The 22,415-nt window shown below is 37.7% G+C and overlaps 1 protein-coding gene across 2 annotated transcripts in view; it reads left to right on the forward strand.

The window, feature by feature from the left end:
• Positions 1-3,089: 3,089 nt before the first annotated feature.
• Positions 3,090-22,415, forward strand: part of FBXO9 (F-box protein 9) — a 28,435-nt gene continuing 9,109 nt past the window's right edge. Inside the window, exons 1-7 of one of the 2 annotated variants that reach the window (XM_081139840.1) lie at positions 3,090-3,483; positions 6,621-6,704; positions 9,410-9,563; positions 12,307-12,366; positions 13,725-13,824; positions 16,073-16,203; positions 16,985-17,099. In XM_081139840.1, the coding sequence (XP_080995966.1) occupies positions 3,481-3,483; positions 6,621-6,704; positions 9,410-9,563; positions 12,307-12,366; positions 13,725-13,824; positions 16,073-16,203; positions 16,985-17,099 (647 nt within the window). In that variant the 5' untranslated portion in view covers positions 3,090-3,480. Of the gene's footprint in view, positions 3,484-5,947; positions 5,998-6,620; positions 6,705-9,409; positions 9,564-12,306; positions 12,367-13,724; positions 13,825-16,072; positions 16,204-16,984; positions 17,100-22,415 lie in introns of those variants that run through there. The other variant, XM_081139841.1, reaches the window with a different exon arrangement.

Raw genomic sequence — 22,415 nt, forward strand, 5'->3', positions numbered from 1 at the left:
GGAGAACCACACTGCCCTAAGCAACACAACTGTAATTCATAAAGCAGTAACCTTTTACACACTGGATCTTTCTCTGAGTTTAAATTCCCCAGCTCATCGCCATATCAGTTTTCTCTCATTATTTTTATTTTTGAATTCTAAGAACTGAAGGCAGGTTGTTTTTTCCTAAAGAGTCTGTACAAGAGGCCTGACTCTCTCTCCCCTCTTGCTCCCCTTGAAGAAACCAAGACACAAGACAATCAAGCTTTCTTAGACTTCCTGTCCTAAATGGAAAAGGGTCATCAAGCCATCTGGTAAATGTGTAACATTTATCTACCTATACAACACACAAACCATATGGCAAATGAAAATTGAAAATCATTATCAATGAAATGACAGGGAAATAAGAGGGACCCTAACAAATTTTATGCTACTCCCATGAAAAATGATTTTTAAAGTATTTAAAATTTTAGTCAAATTCAATTGTCCAAGCAAGTCTGCCTAGCAAATAGAGGGACTATCCTGGTCTACCTTAAAAAGGGTACACTAGGCTAGTAAATGACTTAGTAGTTCTAGCCTTGGGGAAAATTACAACCCTGTAAATATAATATGATGTAATACTGAGGCAGGATAGTAAGAAGCTAGGAAAATTCCTGGGCAAGTGGAATGGGGAAACTGAGACAAGATAAACAAGGCCAAAGAATCTGAACAAGTTACAACTAGCTAGTGACTCGCAAGACCTTATCTTCCCTAACCAAGGACACTCGAGAGCGAATGGTTTATACCTCTCCTCCCTAACCAGAGAATACATAGCTTAAATGACCCTGGTGGGGGAGAGATAGAGGACAGAGACCCAATTAATGCCATTTGTTCCAGCCAAACCCAAGTATGGATGAAGTCAGGAGAATAAATAACAACAAAAACCCAATTAGAGCCAGACAGACCCAAGAAAAAAGTAAAACAGTAAAGCCAACCAAAGAATAACCCCAAACTCCCCTACATCACTTTGATGCATCAGCATATTAAAAATGCACCTGGAAAGCTGATGAATATTATACTGAAACCCTCCCCTAAGATTCTCACCCACAGAAGAAAGATTAAAAACCCTCAAGACAAAGACCCAGTGCAGGCTTGCTCTAGAGCACAGAATGAACTTTTACTTTTTTTTCTGCTAAACTCTAAGAGTCTCCATGAGACTTGCAACCAGAGAGCAGCACACAGCAGCAGCTCGTCCTGGGCTTTCCCCCAAACCTGTTTCAAAGGCTCCCTTTTTCTCTGACTTTTCCAGTGAGCTACAGGCAGCCCTGCCTTGGCTCACTTCTGCACTGTGACTTTTACTTCCCAGTGAGCTAACAGTAGCCCTGCCTTGATTCACTTTGTTCCTGTAACATTTCTAGGGAGCCAAAGCAGCCCTGCCTAGGTTCTCTCCTGTTGCTTCTCTTACCCTAAGTCCTTCCGTTGTTTCACTGGCCTCAGCTTTAATAAATGTACTCTCAAAATCATCTGGACTCGTCTTGCGAAATCTTTCCTGTACAAAGTCAAGAACACACACACTACACACTGGCCTGAGGCAGATGGGCTCCACGCCGGTCAGGTTACAGACAATACAACCCTATAAAGAGGTCTAGTGGATGCTGATCTAATATAGAAAATTAGTAGCTATGCAACCTAACAGCGTTTTAATAAAATATGTGCTCAATTTATCATTACAAATACTAATTATTACTTAATTGTTTATTTGCTAGAAAAATAGGAATCATCTGCGCTAACTGACCAAGATATCTCAAATTAGCATTCAACACGTTTAATGAAATAGCGTTCTGAAAATATTTCAATACCTCATTCTTCATTTGCAAAACTGATCTTTTGTATTCATGAGTCACATATAATTTTATTCTATTATAAATTTTTACATCTAATCTTTCCACCAGATTTAAATTTCAAAATCCTTTTAAAGAGATCATTGGGAGGAAAATCATCCTTAAAAGACCTAAGCCCTAGAGTCTCTTTTAAAAACTAAAAACTATTAAACTTCGGTCCTCCATTAAACATGAAGGCACTTTTTATAGGTAACTGATTTAGGGTGCAACTAGAAACACCCATCGGAAGGGAGGACCCCAATATTAAGACAGCAGTTGGGCTTCCATATTGTAGCTCACCATTTTCCTTCCCCCTCTCCCCCTCCCCCCCTTTTTTTTTGCCTCTGTATTTCTGCCCAAGATTCTAATATCTCCAGAATAAAATAATGGATAAGAGATTTAAACTCTCTGAACTCGTTGAAAGTAGGGTCTTGGAATCTTGATAACTATTAGTAGCCGGTACCTGATAGAAAGCAGAAACTTCTTAAATGTTTGCTGAATGAAGAAGATAAGAGGCTATATGACTGTAGGTTTTCATAGAGCATGCAAAATTCCTTATTTAAAGCAATGTAAAGTGTGTGACAATTACATGTCGCCTGATAAATAAGTGCCTGTGGGAGTGAAAATGAGGCGTTTGTTCTTTAAGAGGCGGGGCGAGTACCTTGTGCAGATTAAAGACGCTCTGCGCTGAGCAGCGGACTACAAATCCCAGAGAGTCTCGGGAACGCCGTCTGGGAAGGACTCGGGTTTCAAGGCCTTGGAGCGAGCACGTCCTTCCCCCGTTGCATGATGGGATCTGTAGTGAGAACTTTCTTGCGGTGATTGAGTTTACCTCTGCAGCTCTCCTAAACGCATCTTTTCCTCAACCTCCAGACCTGTGCTCTTAAAAAGTTCAGTCGTTACAACAGCCTGCGATGTAGTGGAGTTCCTCAGTTTCCCTGCATTCCTGGAGGGGCACTCCCCCCAGAGTCGCCGCGGGACAGCCCTGAGCGCCCAGTTCGGTGCTCCTTAGGGCTGCCTGCCATAGAGTCTCAACCTGAATTTGAGTTGCATTTTTGAGATTATGGTTTTTTAAGTTTGCAGACGTGTTCATTGAGCCGAATACCTGGGGTGAGTTGGGGGTGGGTTCGGCAAATTGGTGACCTCACACCCGGTCTGGCCTCGGGCACCCAGTAGGCCCACGCTCCCTAGTGCTCGGGTAGGCGGTGCGCGCCGAGCCCCAGAGCCGAGCGGCGCACGCAGGCGGCGGGCACTGCGCATGCTCGGTGCGGCGGCGCAGGTTTCTGCCGCGGAGGGGTCAGTTCTGCAGCGGCGTGTAGGGTCTCCGGTAGGTAGGGCCGACGCTCTGGTTCTCGCACAGTCTTAGGCCTCCGCTGGCAACGGGTGTCTCTCGGCTCCTCGTGTCCCCGGCCGCGGCTCCAGCGCGCCCCGATCTGGCCCCCCATCCCGCGAAGATGGCTGCCGTACGCCGGGCCCGCAGTTACTCCCGCTGCCTGGTGCGCTTCTCCGACCGAGAACTCTGCTAAACCCCCCTGCAGTAGACAGGCAGAAGTAGACACCCAGACACCCAGCACACCTCCTCGGGGGACGGTGCAGAGGGGGCGCGGACAGCCCCTCGACCGCGGCCGGCCGGCCCGCCAGCATGGTAACCTGCGGAGGAGGCAGGGGGATTCTGCGAGGCGGGGGTGCGGGGCCCTGAGGGGCTGGGCCTGGGGGAGGGAGCCCCGGGGGAGCGGGGAGGGGCGGGAGCAGCGCGGCTGCTACCCACTGTGGCACCTCGGGTCTGAGGAGGAGTGGAGGGGGCCCAGCCCCGACCACTCCCGGGCTTTCGTCCCGCTGAACCGCCAGCCGGGAGTCGACGTGAAGAGAGTGGGTTTGCAGGACGGCCGCGGAGAACGCCTCTTCTCTGCTCGCTGAGGACGTCGAACCAGGCTCGCTCCTCTCGAGGGATTTTATCAGAAGCGTTGAGCATAGATTGAGGTGCGCCGTCGCAGCGTCTGCAGTCGGGAGGCTCAGGCACTTGTTGACTGCTCCCCTCTGCAAAGCCGTGCCCGCGGAGAGGCCGGGGTCCGAGAGGCGCGTGCCCCGCGACGCGGCGGCGCCGGGGATGGGGTGTCCGCCGGCGGCCCTGGCGGCGTGCGGCTGGGAGGGTTACGCCCCACCTCGCAGCAGTGAGGGCCCGAGAAGCGCAGTGTGCTGCAGATGCGGAGACTCGGCGAAGCTCCGGAGATTGACAGCGCACATCCCACGGGGCTACTGCAGGCTGGAATATGCAGATGTCCTTTCTTTGACTTGGAATAAATTGCCCATCAGAGAAACTCATCTCGAGGGTTGCGCGAATCCAGGGTGAAAGGATACCAAACTTACAGTAGACACTCAGATATTTATTGAATAAATGAATGGCTGAAAGAATTTATTTTATTAATATGGAAGATAAGAGAAGCAGTAATTGACTATACCCCTAACTGCAGAAGTAGTTCTCGGACCAGGATTAAGCACTTAACTTTTTATATTTCATTAATCCCATGTGTTAAACAGGAGTAAAATGATGCAGATATGAGCTACTCAAGTGAAAGGTGAGGTTCAGGTAAAATTCAGTTAGGAAAAATAAAGTGAAAATCTCGGTGACACCTGAGGACCTGCTTGTTAATCACATGGTATTTGAATTGAAAAATGCGATAAAACCCCAAATTGATAGTTCCTTGTTTTTGTTACACTGTCAAAATCAAAGTAATACTGGATTAGAACTCTGTTATGGCACAGGAGCTCAGAGAAGAAGAAAAATGCTGTCTGTATTACAGGTTTCCTGTTTCCTTTCCTCATTCTTGAGATACACATTATATTTCTACATGGCATTTTATACATTCAGTTTTTTTTGAGCACCTGTTATCAGCCTGGCATAGTACTAGACTTTGGTACAGGACTAAATCTTCAATATAAGCACACCTTCAAGGTGGTTTGTGGTAAACTTTTAAACATAGAATGTCACATACAAAAAGGGACCTCAGAGGTAACCAAATCCAACACCAGCTCTTTAGAGATGAGACAGTTGAAGCTTGCACAGACCTTTATTATGAGTCAAGCCATGTGTTTGGCTTCTAAAGTTACAAAGGTGAATGAGATGTGATCCTTGTTCCCAATGCACTAACTCTGGCAAAGAGACAAAAATAATCTCAATACAAGTCTAAGTGCTGTGATACAAGCACAAGTGTGATGGGAAAACAAAAAGAGGCAATTAAAAGGATCAGAAAATGCTTCTTACTGGGATGATTCCTCAACTGAATCTTGAAGGACTCAGGAGTAGCCAAGTGAGGAGGAAGGAGCAGTAATTCCAGGCGTCATTCGAACAGATCGGCAGCATATGCAGGAGCACAGAACTGGAGGGGGGGTGGGGGAGAAGCTCTTGAAGTCAGTTTAGTATGACCCCTAGGCAAGAGTTAGAGAAGGCTGTTGATAAGAGGATACCCTAGGGAACTCAGATTCCCTTGTAATTAGCTGTACTTAGAGTTTACAATAATAAAGCAGACTCTTATTTGAGGAGAAATACATTTCTCAATGGGATCTATAAATTCAAAGTTCTTTATTGTGTATTTTCCCATCAGTGATTTTCTGAGTACAGAAAGCTCCAGCTTAAAGACTCAAAATAAGAAATGTGTATTTGACAGTACGTAGTCAATGCTTAAATTTTCTAGTTTTTTAGAAGTTCTCCGAGTTTTGGCCTCTCTCATTTATTTCTTTGCTGATGTAGCTTTTACAATGTGCCAAGTACTTTACCATATACTAAGTGGTTCAAGTCTCAAAGGCTTCTCTGCTTGAAGTCTGGTTGGCAGAGATAAGGTAAGAAGTGAGGCTTATTTATGTTGCACTCTAAAGTAGTGCACGTATATATCTGGTTGCTGTACTCAAAGATATGTGCTAATACAAACTTTTTTTTCTGGAAACAAATTACAGCTGAAATTGGCGATTATGAAACTTAACCATCTTTGGAACGATGAAAATTAAATAGGTTTTATTACTTTTTCTAACCTTCAAGGTCATTTCCCTGATTGCCACATTTTTCTATAGGACTGAACACAAGAAGTGTTGAGCAAGTCCCGTTTGCTAATAAATCTGTTACCCAACAGACTGAACCTAGGCAACATTTCATCTTCACTGGAAGGTAGGGTTCAGTTTAGTTTAGCAAACATTTATTGAGAACAAAAGGATAAAATGAAAGAAAACAGATCTGAGACTTCTATAAAGCTCTAAACCGTGCACAGTCATTCCAGCCCTGCTTTATTCCATTTTAAGTTAATCCAATATATAAAAATGTGGATTTGTAAAACAAAATAGAAGGGACTTTTTTACCAAAAAAAATCACTATTACATGTCTTTGATTTATAAGCTTTCATGGTACATTTAAAATATTAATAAACAGAAAAAAGTCATATTCACATATTAATAACATGCCAATGTGTAAAAGAAGGGACATCTATAGATGGATTATACATCACCTTTTGTGATTCGTGAAACAGAAACTATTTGTTGAACTCTATACCACAACTAAATGTTATTTTCTAAAGCAAAGCTGTTCTTCTAAACATTTTAAACGAGTCCAGTGAAGTTGTTTATTGTACAGTATTAAAAAATTAAAAGTATCAGGCTTTTCTGATGGGAATCATTAAATTTACCATAAAGAAGGTATCTAGACAAAAGCAACTATGTATTTCATTGGGCAAGGAGCTGAATAGGAGAGGCAGATTTCAGAGAAACTGATTCTGATGTGTTTTTTTTCCTCCTCAGGCAGAAGCTGAGGAAGATTGTCAATCTGATATGATCAGAGCAGAGGATGATGAAAATGAAAGCCCTGTTGAAACAGATCTGCAGGCATGTTTCTTCATTGTATATTTAATATTCCATTGCTTTCCATACATAAGCAGCAGTTGGTCATAATTGTAAAGATGTATAGGTTTATTTGCATGGAGTTTAACTGTATTTTCATATGGGTTTATAGATTGCTTAAATTATAACTATGTTGTGGATTTCTTTTTCTGTAAAAAGATGTATCAGTAATTGCTGCTATGTAGTTCCGTATATGGGTTTAAAGTACTCAAACTTAGGCTAAAGCATGACTCAAAACCCCTCACCTCAAACAAGATTGACAGGTTTGACCACCTAAAATTTTAAAACCTGTATATAGCACATCATAAAACTGTCAAAAGAGAAATAATCAGCTATAAAAACTATTTACCGCATATGGGCAGAGGATTGATAGCCTCAGTATATAGGATATCCTTATAAATTAGCAAAAGGAACACAAAAGATATGAAAGGACAAGTAATGGAAAAAATAATATAAATGGCTATTAAACATTTGAAAAGATAATTAGCCTCATTAATAATTTTAAAAATACAAATTAAATCTACAATTAGTTTTTTTAACAATCAGATTGGTGAAGAATGCCCAATGCCATCCAGGCTGTGAGAACACTCATGCAGTGTATGTGAAAGGGTAATTGCTGCAACTTTTTTGGAAGGCAGAGTAGCAGTGTTGGTCAAAATGAGAAACATACATTCCCTTTGAACCAGTGGTTCTACTTCAGGAAATTAGCCTAAAGAAATAATGAGGAAAGTAAGAAAATATACATGTGCAAAAATGTTTATTGAAGCATTGTTTATATGGAGAAATGGAATACAACCTTAATATCCATCACTTGTGTTAAGTAATGATACATCCATGCAGTGAAATGCACTGCAGACATTTTAAAGTACAGGGTAGCCCTGGCCAGTGTGGCTCAGTAGTTAGAGTGTTGGCCTATGGGTGAGGGCTCGATTCCTGGTCAAGGGCACATACCTGGGTTTCAGGTTCCATCCCTGGCCCTGGTTGGGGCACGTGCAGGAAGCAACCAATGTATCTCTCTCACATTGATGTTTCTCTCTTTCTCACTCTCACTCTCTCTCTCCCCCCTCCCTCTCCCTCTCTCCACCCTCCCTCCCTTCCACTCCCTCTTCCAAAAATCAATGGAAAAAATTTCCTTGAGTGAGGATTAACAAAAATAATTAATTAAATTAAAGGATGGGGTAAATCTTTATGCAGTGAAATAGAAAAATAGTCATTGTAATTTGTAAAATGCATCTTACTGAATTCATAAGCTCTATAACATTTATTGGGAATGCGTCGTCTAATAGACATTAAGAGTGCTGCTAAAGATTGTTTAGGTCAGAGGTATATGTGTTAGATGTAGGAAGGTGGGAACCAAAACCAAAGCAGTGTACAGAATGTAGAGGAAAAATATTTTAAAAATATTTTTAATATTTAAAGAGTGTGTGTGTGTGTGTGTGTGTGTATATACCTTTAAAAAAAAAAGCCAGGACTAATATACCCAATCCTATGGGCAATGCCTTCTCTGAGAGGAGGGGCATGGGTCGGGTTCCGTGGAAAGCAGACTTGGAGGTGGAGAGTACCATGTAGGAGGTTTTTAAAGCACTGCTCTTGGGATCAACACACGATCAAGGTATAGAACTGTTTTGTCACCTTGAAGAGAGGGAGGGGAGTTGAGGGGAGTTGAGGTGCTATGCAGTCGTGATGGACCACCTTAGTTATTCCTGTGGAAGTTCTGAGGATGGAATAGCCTCTGAGAGCCTGGCTTTTTCAGCCACTGATTACTTTCATTAATGTATCATTGGATAGGAATCACCTGGGAAGGGAATATAATCTTGCTGAGGCAATACCCCAAAAGGGCTGACAACTGAGGGCTGTTTTTCATTTGCTGTCCCAGCAGTTGGGGCAGTCAGTGCTTTATTCCTGAAGGGGGATAAAGCACAGCACAGTTCACCACACAGGGGACTTCACTTGCCCTGTATTTTTAAAAAATTCAGTGGTGTGTATTAGAAAAAATATTTCCTTATTAAAAAAGAGAAATGTTGTTAACAGATACTTGAGGCTTGCATATAAGAATTTTTAGCAGCACTCTTAACATCTGCTAAATGGTGTATTCCAAGGAAACAGATGTTTTCTCAAACACTTTTCAAGCATCTAAGTTCAGTTCCTAAGTGATGGCTTATATTTTTTATTCTAATTAAAATTTGATTTTCCCATACCATTAGATTTTTCCTGTATAAACAATCTTATTTTAGGCAAATTTTCATGATTTCTTTAAAGTTTTAAGCAGAAAATTGTTTTAGAATATGTATTTAATGGTATTAACTTCACTTGCCCTGTATTTTTAAAAAATTCAGTGGTGTGTATTAGAAAAAATATTTCCTTATTAAAAAAGAGAAATGTAATTTGAGTGTTGCTCAGTGGTTGAGCGTCGACCCATGAACCTGGAGATCACGGTTCGATTCCCTTTCGGCACCTGTGGAGATTTTGGGCTTGATCCCCAGTAGGGGGCCTGCAGGAGGCAGCCAATCGATGATTCTCTCTCATCATTGATGTTTCTGTGTCTCCCTCTCTCTTCCTCTCTCTGAAATAAATAAAAACTTTTTTTTTTTTTAAAGTGTTTTCTGGTCTTAGAATATATATATTCTGACAAATTATTCCCAAATTGAGCTACACTTTCTAGATGAGTCCTAAAATACTTTCTCCCCTAGGCACAACTCCAGATGTTCCGAGCTCAGTGGATGTTTGAACTTGCCCCAGGTGTAGGCCCTGGCAATTCAGAAACTCGATCTAGTAGAGCAGCAAGAGGCTCTTTTCTGAAAGCGGTGGATGCCAAAGGAAAGCAAGAACTGGCAAAAGAAGAAAAGTTAAGTATTATGGACATTGCACTTGAAAAACTTGTACAAATACACCAATTTGTCCATCTCTCACTACTTCTTCTAGGTACTTTGAATGATATCACCACTCCTTATGGGCTTCTTTCCTACAGGCACGTTATCTTCATGGAACTGACTTTGGTAATTTATAGACCCCTGAGATTCACTTGGTCTCCAAAAGACTGATGCCTCTGAATTTATTACAGAAGGGAAAAAAATTATCCAAAGATTAAGACCATTCCAAAGGTCTTAATGCAGTATTTTGTTATATTTTAAATTGAACAAATTTATAATGATGCAGTAATCATTTCCTTATTCTGGAATATTTTCAGAGTGCTCACACTGGAAAGTTTGGTGGCTTTCTGTGTCTTGCTTCTTCCCTGTTACGCACGTGAGGCAGGCACAGCGCACCATCTTACTTTCCATTATCTTCCTTTTCCTCAGAGGCCGTCGTCTGTACTCCATCACATCCAAGGTTTTGTTTACAAGCCATTTGCCATTAAATAAGTGACATTACCGTGATAACTAAGAACTTCCATGTCCATTTTGTTTTCATTTTTAAATAATTACAGATTCACAGGTACAGGGAAGTCTCCTGCACCTTCTCCCATTCTCCCTCCATGGTGATGTCTTACATAGGTATAGTACTAGGAAATAGACATTGCATTGATGCACTCCACAGGGCTTATTCAGTTTTACGAGTAGTGTTTTGTGTGTATGCATATAAATTGTTCTGTGCAATTTTATTAATGTGTAGCTTCATGTAACCACCACCACAGTCAAGACACAGAATTGTTTTATCACCACAGGCTCCCTCTTGCTATATGTTCACAGTTATACACTCTCTTCCCTCCCTCCTCCCGGCCATTCCTAACTACTGACAGCCACTGATCTGGTCTCCATTTCTATAATTTTAATATTAAAAAATATTATATAAATGGAATCATACACTTGAGATTGGCATAATTCCTTGAGATCCATTCAAGTTGTGTGTGTATCAAAAGTTCGTTCCTTTTTATTGCTCAGCAGTATTGCATGTTTTGGACGTACCCCGATTTATTTTAACTATTCACCAGTTGAAGGACATTTGGGTTGTTTCCAGTTTTGGGCTATTATGTGTAGAGCTGCTGTGACTGTTCATGTGCAGGTTTTTGCATGAACATACATTTTCATTTCTCTGGCCTAAGAGTGTAATTGCTAGGTAAGTGCATCTTCAGTTAAAAGAAACTGCCACACTGTTTTGCAGAGTATCTACACCATTGTATGCTCCCTTCAGCTGTGTGTGAGTGACCCGGTGTCTCTGCATCCTTGTCAGCTCTTGGTGTTGTCATTACTTTTTAATTTTAGCCATTCTGACAAGTGCCCAGTAATACTTCATTGTCATTTTAATTTGTGTTTCCCTAATGTCTACTGATGCTAAATATCTTTTCATGTGCTATTTCCATCTTTATATCCTGTGGGAATGTTGATTTGTCTTTTCTAATTAGATTGCTTGTATTTTCATTGTTGAGTTTTAATAGTTCGTTTTGCATTCTAAATACAAGTCCTTTGTTGAACATGTGGCGTATAAATACTTTGTTTATAGTTTGTCTTTGCATCATCTTTACAGGGTATTTTGCAGAACAGGTTTTTAACTTTGATGAGGTCCAGTTCATCAACTTCTGTGGATTGTGTTTTTGGTGTCGAGTATAAGAATTTTGCCTATTGCAAGGCCTCCAAGATTTTCTTCATCATTTTTTTCCTAAAAGTTTAAAAAATTTTACATATAAGTCCATGATCCATGTTCAAGTTAATTTTTTGTTGTTGTTTATTTTTGTTTAAAATATTACAGATGTCCGTTTTTCTCTCCAATGACCCGTTTCACCCCATCCCACACCCCTCCCCAGTCCCTCTTCCCACCATTGTCCGTCTTCTTGGGTTGTGCATATATGCATATAAATTCTTTGGTTAATCTCTCCCCCTCCACCCATCCGCCCCCTCTATCCCCCTGACATTCGTCATTTTGATCTATGCTTCCAGTGTCATTGAATCTGTTCCGTTCATCAGTTTATTAAGCTCTTTAGATTCCACATATAAGCGAGATCATGGGATGTTTGTCTTTCTCTGCCTGGCTTATTTCACTTAGCATAATATTCTCCAGGTCCATCCATACTGTCCCAAAGGGTACAAGATCCTTCTTCTTTATAGCTGCATAGTATTCCATGGTTGTAAATGTCCCACAGCTTTTTTATCCACTCATCTACTGATGGGCACTTGGGCTGTTTCTAGATCTTAGCTATTGTTAACTGCGCTGCTATAAACATAGGGGTGCATATATTCTTTCTGATTAGTGTTTCAGGATTCTTAGGATATATTCCTAGAAGTGAGATCACTGGGTGAAAAGGCAGCTCCGTTTTTAATTTTTTGAGGAACTTCCATACTGTTTTCCATAGTGGCTGCACCAGCCTGTGTTCCCACCAGCAGTGTGCTGGGGTTCCCCTTTCTCCCATCCTCACCAGCACAAGTTGTTTGTTGATTTATTGATGGCAGCCATTCTGACAGGTGTGAAGTGATACCTCAGTGTGGTTTTATCAAGTTAATTTTTTTGTAAGATGTGAGGTTTAGGTTGAGGTTCATTATTTTGCCTATGGATGTTCAGTTGTTCTAGCACCATTGTTGAGAAGGCTGTCCTCTGCTATTCATACTCATTTTTAATACCAATTTAAAAAATTTTTTTCACTGTTTATTTTTATAGGCTCGAGAACTCTTCCTAAAAGCAGTAGAAGAAGAACAAAATGGAGCTCTCTATGAAGGTAAAAGCTCAGGGCCCTGGATCATATTATCATGACATTTATGAATAACAACTCTTTGTTACTGAGAAATTTTTTTTTATTAGAATATATTTGGTATAGAATATCAGTCTCCCTATATTTGAAATTGGTTCTTGAAATATCAAAAATAAAAATTTTATTTCTATATAACCTGTCTCCTTCCAAAAAAAATATTGCTGGAAAACATCATATTGATAGAATGAGTAAAATGACTTTTTTTTACATTTAGGTTTTAGTAGTCTTCATTATTAAAGTCTTAAAAATATTGCCACTTATTTAAAAATAGGTTCTGCTCCTTCAGGGGAGGGGAATATTAAGATACATTGAGGAACATGTTTTCTAAGTTCTAATTTATTTTATTTGTAAAGGAATACCCTTTAACTTTGTTTCTTTTAGTAAGCTAATAGAAATGCATAAGTAAACAAAGTGATGGGGCTATTTACCATATTATGCTTGAAACTGGCCTTTTATTTTGCGATAGTAAAGCTAATAATTGGGACATAGGAAAGATTCTTGTGCTTGGATCATTTGAATATGCCCCCAAAATAACATTTTCAGAATTGTTGCATTATTTGCAAATTTCTTCTAGTGATATTTTTCACTTTGAGATATTAAAAGGGTCCAATTAATATCTCTCCATAGTTTTCATTAGTTTTTAAGATTCCTATCTCCACTTAGTGTACACTAAGAGTGAAAAAACATGGCAGAATATTTTGAATTGAATGGACTTCATCTAGTTGGCCTTGGCAGCCCCACCATCTATTGATATATCTCTATGTAATACATTATTAAACATTATAACTCTGAACCTTCTGGCCAGGAGATTTATTTAAAAACAAACAGGTTTTCAAGGTTATTTAGCTAGATAAAAGGCAGCTGGACTGAAGTTGGATTTGAAGAATAAACTAAAAAAAAACCTCTTTATTCCACCCACTAGGGAGCGTTTGATTTTCCTTAACTCTACATTTTAGAAAAATCTGCTTAAAAGTGTTTTTGCTGGGGCTATAACAGTTGTATTTGCAAAGTCCAAAGAAAAACATCCACATAAGATCACTTCTCACACTGCATAAGAGGCTGAGGAAAAAGATGGGAAGCACTAAAAGACGAGCAAAATGCAACATCTTAAGTTTTTGTAACATGTTAGCTTTAGAAAAAAGAAAGATTATTTCTGAGTTGTAAGGTTTGGAAATAAGTTTGTTCACTGACTACTGTTGCATGTAGAAAAAGGGAATTTGGCTGTTTGTAAAGAAAGTTACCAAATTAAACCACAGTTAAGGGTAATCAAAGGAAATGACAAACATGTATGGTCATAGCTAATTTAGCTTTATTTCTTCTTTTAGCCATCAAGTTTTATCGTAGGGCTATGCAACTTGTACCTGATATAGAGTTCAAGATTACTTATACCCGGTCTCCAGATGGTGATGGCGTTGGAAACAGCTAGTGCGTATATAATTTGATAGACAGTAATACATAGAGTTTGTTAAAATTAAGCGTCTTTGCCCTGTTGACTCTTAACATGATAAGAAGATGGTGCTTTTCTGTTAAGTCATATAGTTTTTAGTAAAAAGATTTGTTTATAAAGTTAATGGAAATTTCTTAATTAGGGAAATTAAGATTAAAATATAGAAATGCACATTTTAGACATAACAGAAATAAGGTGATGAAAGAATTTTTTAAATAAAAGCAGTGATTATTGAAAGGAGTAAATTAAAGGCCATATTTCAACTTTCTGAAACCTATTTATAGTCAAAACTGTTGAAATGTAATTGGGCCACAATTGAAATGTGTTAATGGTAAAAATTGGGTGATGGGTACATAGGGTTTCATTATACTAGCCTTTCTCCTTTTGTATATGTTTGAAACTATGCATTTTTACTTAAAAGGGGGGGTTTCATTTTATTAGGAAAATGCTGAAGTATAACAAGCCTTAGTTTATTATTCTCTTAAGGTATGTAGGTGGAATATCATTAACTGTTTAAAGGCACAAGTGCAGGATATAAGCACTCCTAAAAGAAACCCCATTTCATTGTACAGGCCCAGCTCCTGAATCAGTCATGAAGGTAGCATTGATGGTTTTATATGACAGAGATCAAGAGAACATATTTTTAAGTCAATACTTTTAAAGGTATTTGCAAAACAATTATAAAATTGTTTTGGCTCAATCCCTTTATCCCCAAAAGCCCAATTTGCTGATAATGGAAGGGAGTCTGTACCCATGAGAGAATGTCAGGTTTAAAATGAACAACACCTAGAAAACAAAGAGTTTTGGTAATGAGATATTACATTATCTATTATGTTACCTCTGTCATGAAATAATTAAGAAGCTACCTTTATTGATAACTTATGCTTATTGCCAGTATTTATTGACTGCTTATATTATTAACACTTAAGCTTTGGGAAAGCCATATTAAAAACATCCTAATGAAGTTTTTATTAATTGCCTGTTTGAACTTTTGGGCTAATAATATTGTTCACCAAATTAGATTTAATAGTGTAAGGCAGATCATACTTAAAAGGAATCATTTGGGCTTTTTCTAAGCCTTTTTAAAATTTGGGTAGCGTCATTTGGACCCAGTGTTTTTTTTTAAATTTATCTTTATTGTTGAAAGTATTACAGATGTCCCCTTTTATTCCCCCATTGACCTGTCCACCCCACTCCCTCCCCCCCCCAGGCCTTCACCGCACTGTCGTCTGTGTCCATGGGTTATGCATATAAGTTCTTTGGTTAATCTCTTCTGCCCCCCCTTTCCTCTGAGATTTTTAAAATTTGGGTAGAGTCATTTGGACCCAGTTCTGAGCCAGTTTTATAAATAGACTCCAAGTGCTGCTAAAAAAGTTTGTATTAAAACATTAAAGAAGCATTTCTTTTCTGTGCAATCCTTTTATACAAACCCAGATGCTGTGAAAGTTCTTTAAAGACACGTGTGTGTTTTCTTATCAGATCTAATAAGCTCTATCTCTTTGCTTTTTTTTTTTTGCCTTTTGTAAAATGTTGGTAAAGTAGCTCTTGAATCCATCTAGACTCAATCACACTTGCCCTTTCTTGTATTATAATAAACTCTTCTTGTTCTAACTTCATCCATCCAAGCCTTTTTATACATCTGATCATTTTTAAGGTTACTTTTAGCAAAAACGGAAAGCTAGATATTTTTCTAGAACTCTACACATTTGTTTATATTGATAGGTGATTTGTGGACCCTGCTAAGACTTTTTAAATTACACATTTTCCTCTAAATGCAGGGTGATAAGGCACATCTGTTAGGAACCCTTGGTAAGTAAATACCTCAGATGACATCTGTAGATTTTGATTTTTATCCAATTAAATGGATTACAGTCATTTGAATATGTTTACATAAGATTTTAAAAATCATTTGAAATTATATTTTTCATTAACACATGAAGTCTCTACAATGAAACTAATAAATCTTAACACCTGTATCCCAAAATTCTGATTCTTTCTGGATGGGAGTTAAAGTTGCTGAAACTTTTTCTCCAGAAGACTTGTTATGGTAACTCCTCTGCAAGGCAGGACAAACTTTTACCACATCAAAGAAAGAAGCAGTCAGAAGTTTGCTTTTAGAAGTTTGCTTTTTCTAAAGAAGATTTGAAAATACTATGAAAAATCAGTTTCTAAGCTTTCTGTTTATAGACTGAGGCCCTTAGTGTATTCACCTCCCTACCCTTGCAGCATTGAAGATAACGATGATGATAGCAAGATGGCAGACCTGTTGTCCTACTTCCAGCAGCAGCTCACATTTCAGGAGTCGGTGCTCAAACTGTGTCAGCCCGAACTTGAGAGCAGTCAGACTCACATATCAGGTTAGAATTTATGCTTATTAGAAATCCATGAGAAATACTTTAACCTTAGATTTTAGATTTCCAAACTTACAAGGTCAGATAACTGACCTAGTTCAAAATATGATTGGAGATTTAGTTATAATTATGGTTTGTGTATACTGATAAGCTTTTCAAAGTCTGAAGTAGATCAGAGTTTGTAATGCAGGTGTTCAAGGATGCCATATTTTTCCACTTAAGATCTAAGAGGGTGAGTGTCTGAGTTGTTGAGGGCAATCCTAAGAAAATTGGAGGAATACTGGTATCAGGTATTTCAGCCAAGTCGAACAGTAGTCCTGAGATGGGCTGAATGTTTAAAAATGAATGTTTTTTATTTTCACATGTTAAATGTTTACAAAATATGGGACTTTTCAGAGGAGGACTGTTCAGAGGAGGACAATTGGAAATTTTCAAGAAGATGAAAATAACTTTTACTGTTAAATGAAATACGGATCATACATATATAGTAGACTATTTTCCTAGCATACTTATTTTAATACATCTTGGTAGTAAAATGATCTTCCGAGGGACAGGGGTGCTTTGTAAAAGTAGCTTCAGATCTGTTCTATACTGAAAAAACAAAGATATTTGTGTCATGATGTTAGGAACCATTATTACTTAGGGGTAGTTAAACATACTTAGTGCTGTACATGTGAGCAGTACTGAAGGTGTGATTTATAAACTTGTAGGATTGCATAAAGGTATTTGCCCTGAGAACGTGACAGTAGAATGACAGAGTCACTGAAAGGGTGCTTTTCTTTTGCAGCGCTGCCAATGGAGGTGCTGATGTACATCTTCCGATGGGTGGTGTCTAGTGATTTGGACCTCAGATCATTAGAGCAGTTGTCACAGGTGTGCAGAGGATTCTATATCTGTGCCAGGTACTTACTTTTTTAAATAACTCTGGCAGTGGTGAAAATCGAATTACCGTCTTTTGCCAATTTTGATAAAAGAATTTAATTGATGTTCTCGGTAAATGCTATTCTAGAACAGTTTTCTAAGCTGTACATATGTGATTTTTCCTCAAACTACTAGGCATTTAAAGGGTGGAATGCACTAGGTTCCCAGGGTATAGAATGATATGTGGAACAGATACAATCACACATACATTTCCATAGAGTAATTTGCATGCTAGCTTAGTTGATTTGGAAAAGAAATCATGCTAAAAAAAAAAAAATACTCAAGCCATTTTCACAGCAACTCTAAACCCATTAAGTTGTAATGATTTAAATTTTGATTGCACTAGAATTTTCTTTTAGCCCATTAAAAGTTACCTTATACTTTTAAAATCACACTGTGTGAAGAAAAATAGTTTAGTATGACATTATTTGAGACTGGTAGTCTTTCATGGGCATCTTATGTAAAAATATATACTTAGTTCTTAGCTTCCAGAACTTTTTTATAACTTTAGTTGTTAAAGTTTCATTTGCAGTATTGTATTTTAGGTAAAACATTTGAATTGCTTGAAGTCTTTGGTTTTTGGTGATTCTGTGCACTATTCTATTTAACAAATACCTATTAAACATCTAGTGTATTGCTACCAACCTTTTGAAATTTGGGTCTCTAGCTCTGTTACTCCATTAACTTTTAATTATACATGAGGAAACATAAATAGGGAATTGATAAAACAAATTTTCAGGGATAAAACCTCATGTGTTATAAAAGTAATTGTTAAAAATTTATTTAAATACACATTGCAACATAAATTTTGAGAGAGGATCTCTTTTTTGTAGTCTGGTTCCAATATAAGTAGTTTTTACATCTTTAAAACTGAATATTTTAAGTTATAAGTGAAGTTAAACATATTTTGAGTTGTATAAGAATCATGTGAACATTGAATACATCTTTTAACTTCGCTTTTTGTACCAACTCCATAACAAAGTCTTGTTGTTGCTACCTGTAAAATATATCTCCAGTCTGACGATTTTATTACTTCTCCAAAGTGCATTCGGGTTCAGCCACCATTATGTCGAGTCTGGATTATGGCCATAGCATCCTATATGGTCTCTCTGCTTCCAGTCTTACACACCTGAAGCATATTCTCCATAAGCCACCAGTGTGATCCTTTATTTTTCTTCTTCTTTTCTTATCCTCTTACCTCTCTCCCCCTTTGCAACTATCAGCTTGATTTCTATATCTGTGGGTCTGTTTTGTTTAGTTTTTTTAGATTCCACATATAAATGATATTATACAGTATTTGTCTTTCTCTATTTCACTTAGCATAATAACCCTCTAGGTCCATCCATATTGTTACAAATGGCAAGATTTCATTCTTTTTTATTGCTGAACAATATTCCATTGTATATACATTTTTTATTGGGTTTCTGTTTTTTTTGGTGTTTTATGAGTTCCCTATATGTTTTGGACATTGACCGCCTTGTTGTATGTTTCATTGGCAAATATCTTTCATTCAGTAGGTTGACTTTTTGTTTTGTTGATGGTTTCCTTTACTGTGACTACAATGTCACCTGCAAATAATGAAACTTTTACTTCCTTTTTTCTGGCTTAGATGCCTTTTATTTCTTTTTCTTGTCCAATTGCTGGGCTAGGACTTTCAATACTATGTTAAATAGAAGTGGTGGGTGATAGTGGGCAAGGAATCCTTGTCTTATTCCTGATCTTAGAGGAAAGGTATTTAGATTTTCATCATTGAGTATGATATTAGCTGTGGGTTTGTCATATATGCCTTCATTATATTGAAATATGTTCCTTCTACACCCACTTGTTGGGAGTTTTTATCATAAAAGGATGTTGAATTTTTTCAAATGATTTTTCTGCATCTGTTGAATTAATGTGGTGTATCACGTTGATTTACAGATAATGAACCATCTTGTATTCCTGGAATGAATCTCACTTGGTCATGGTGTATTTTAATGTGTTGTTAAATCAGGTTTGTTAATATTTGGTTAAGAATTTTTGCATCTGTGTTCATCAAGGATATTGACCTGTTGTTTTCCTTTTTTTGCAATGTATTTGTCTGATTTTGGTATCAGGGTAATGCTGGCTTTGTAGAATGAGTTTGGAAGCCATCCTTCCTATTCAATTTTTTGAAATAGTTAAAGAATAGGTATTAGTTCTTTGACTGTTTGGTAGAACTCATTTGTGGAGCCGTCTGTTCCTGGACTTTAATTTGTTGGGAGTTTTTTTAAATTACTGCTTCAATTTTATTGCTGGTAATCAGTCTGTTTAGATTCTGTGTTTCTTCTTGGTTCAGTCTTGGAAGGTTATATGCTTGTAGAAGTTTATTTCTTCCACATTGTCAGATTTGTTGGTATATAATTGTTTGTAGTATTCTTTAATGATTCTTTGTATTTCTGTGGGTATTGGTTGTAACTTCTCTTTCATTTCTGATTTTATTTATTTGGACTCTCTTTTTTTCTTCATGAGTTTGGCTAAAGGTTTATCAACCTTATTTATCTTCTGTAAGAACCAGCTCTTAGTTTCATTGATCTTTTCTATTGGCTTTTAAATTTCTATTTTGCTTATATCTGCTCTGATTTTAACTGTTTTCTTTCTTCTGTTTACTTTGGGTTTTGTATGTTCTTTTTCTAGTTCCTTTAGGAGTCGAGTTAGATTATTTGGGATTTTTGTTACTTCTCAAGGTAGGCCTCTATAGCTATGAGCTTCCCTTGTAGAACTGCCTTTGCTGCATTCCATAAATTTGGAATAGTTATATTTTCGTTTTAGTTTTTTATTTCATCTTTGATCTATTGGTTGTTTAGTAGCATGTTGTGTAGCCTCCATGTATTTGTGTTTTTTCTAGTTTTCTTCCTATAGTTGATTTCTAGTTTCATGCCATTGTGGTCAGAAAATATGCTTGATATAATTTCAGTCTTTTTGAATTTGTTGAGATTTATTTTGTGGCCTGTGATCTATCCTCAAGAATGTTTCATGTGCACTTGAAAAAATGTGTATCCTGCTTTTGGATACAATGTTCTATAAATATTTATTAAGTCAATCTTTTCTAATGTGATATTTAAGGCCATTATTTCCTTATTAATTTTTCATCTGAATGATTTATCCATTGATGTGAATGGGGTATTAAAACCTCTTACTATTATTGTATTAGTATGGATTTTTTCCTTTATGTCTATTAATAATTGCTTTATATCATTAGGTGTTTCTTTGTTGAATGTGTAGATATTTATGATTGTTATATCCTCTCCTTGACTCCTTTATAATTATGTAATGTCCTTATTTGCCTTTTTTTACCTTGTTTTGTTTTAAAATTTATTTTGTCTGATACGAGTATTGCTACCCCAACTTCCTTTTTGTTTTCATTTGCATCCCTTCACTTTCAGTCTGTATGTGTCTTTCAATTTGAAGTGAATCTCTTATAAGCAGCATATAGAGAGGGGCCATGTTTTTTGATCCATTCAGCCACCCTATGTCTTTTTATTGGATATTTAATCCATTTACATTTAAAGTAATTATTGATATGTATGTACTTACTGCCATTTTGTTAAAATTTTTTGGATGTTTTTATAGTTCTCTCTCTTCTCTCTTCCTTTCTTTCCCTTTTGATCTCTTCCCTTGTGGTTCGATGGTTTTCTTTAGTGTTTTGTTTGAGTTTCTTTCTCTTTATTCTTTGTGTATCTTTTGTAGGTTTTTGGTTTGTTGTTACTGTGAGGTTTATGTATGTCATTCTATATCTATGGCATTCTGGTTGAAGCTGATAGGCTTTTGGTTTGAATATATTCTGTAAAGACTATGTTTTTATTCCCCTTCCATGCTTTATGGTATTAATGTCATGTTTTAGATCTTTTTGTGTTATGTATCTCCTAATTACTTATTGTACTTTGAGTGGAGTTTGATACTTTTTTCTTTTGACCTTCATAGTAGCTTTTTAAATGTCTGATTGGCTATATTTATTAACTGTTGGGCTTTACCTGTTAGATTTTTTCTTTCTCGTATTGTGTTATTTCTGGTTATGTCCTTTTCTGCCTAAAGAAGACCCTTTAGTATTTCTTGTAAAGCTGGTTTAATGACGATGAACTCCTTTAGTTGTTGCTTGTCTGAGAAACTTTTTCTTTCTCCTTTAAATCTGAATGATAACCTTCCTAGGTAACTTAATCTAAGCTGTAGGTTCCTTTCTTTCAGAATTTTAAAGATGTCCTTCCACTCCCTTCTGGCCTGTAAAGTTGCTGCTGAGAAATCAGCTGATAGCTGTATGGGGTTTCCTTTGTATGTAACTCATTTTTCTCTTGTTTCCTTCAAGATTGTCTCATTAACTTTTACCACTTAATTACAATATATCTTGATGTGGGTGTATTTGGGTCATCTTGTTTGGAACTCTGTGTCCTTCCTTGACCTGGATGTTTTTTCCCCACATTAGGGAAGTTTTCAGCCATTATTTCTTTAAATAAGGTTTCTGTTCCTTTCTCTCTTTTTTTTCCTTCTGGGATCCTTATAATGGGAATGTGTGAACACTTGCTGTCATCCCAGAGGTCCCTTACACTATCCTTGTTTTTTTAAATTTTTTCTTTTTGCTGTTTGGTTTGTAGATTTCCACTAGTCTGTATTCCAGGTCACTGATCTTTTCTTCTGTATCAGGTAATCTGCTGTTGATTACTTCTAATGTGTTTTTTACATCTGTTGTAGTGTTCTTCAGGTCTGCCTGTTTATTACACCTTCTCTTTGTTGCAGTTCTCACTGAGTTTTTCTATGCCACACTAAAGTTTGGTGAGCATTCTTATGACCATTTTTTAAAAATTCTTTATTAGGCAAATTACTTACCTCCATTTCCTTAGGGTTTTTTTTCTGGGGAATTTTCTTGTTCCTTTATTTGAGAGAGATTCTGGTGTGTGTGTTTTTTTCATTTTGTTTGACTTTCCATATTTGTTTATATGAATTAGACACAGCAGCTATTCCTTCCAGTCTTGAAAAAGTGGCTTTATGTAGAAATGGCCTCTTTGTAGGTTCTGTGTGCAGATGGTTTTGGCAGGCTAGTAGGAGCCGCACAGGTGCTAAGATAAGATGTCCAGGGCACTTGTCCACCAATTGGAGAGGCTCTGGGTGGGGAGGCCAAGTGCAGGTAATATAATGCTTGTTAATCGTGCTTGTTTGGGGACAAAATGGACTCAGGTAATGAGTGTGGCAACATGCTGCAATGACCTTGCAGATATGCCAGAGCACCTGGGTAGAGGCCCACCCCCACCCTATAGAGATGGAGGGGCATTCCAGCACCTCTGAGCTGA

This window comes from Miniopterus schreibersii, assembly GCF_964146895.1.
Source record: "Miniopterus schreibersii genome assembly, chromosome: 6".
Classification (NCBI taxonomy): Eukaryota; Metazoa; Chordata; class Mammalia; order Chiroptera; family Miniopteridae; genus Miniopterus; species Miniopterus schreibersii.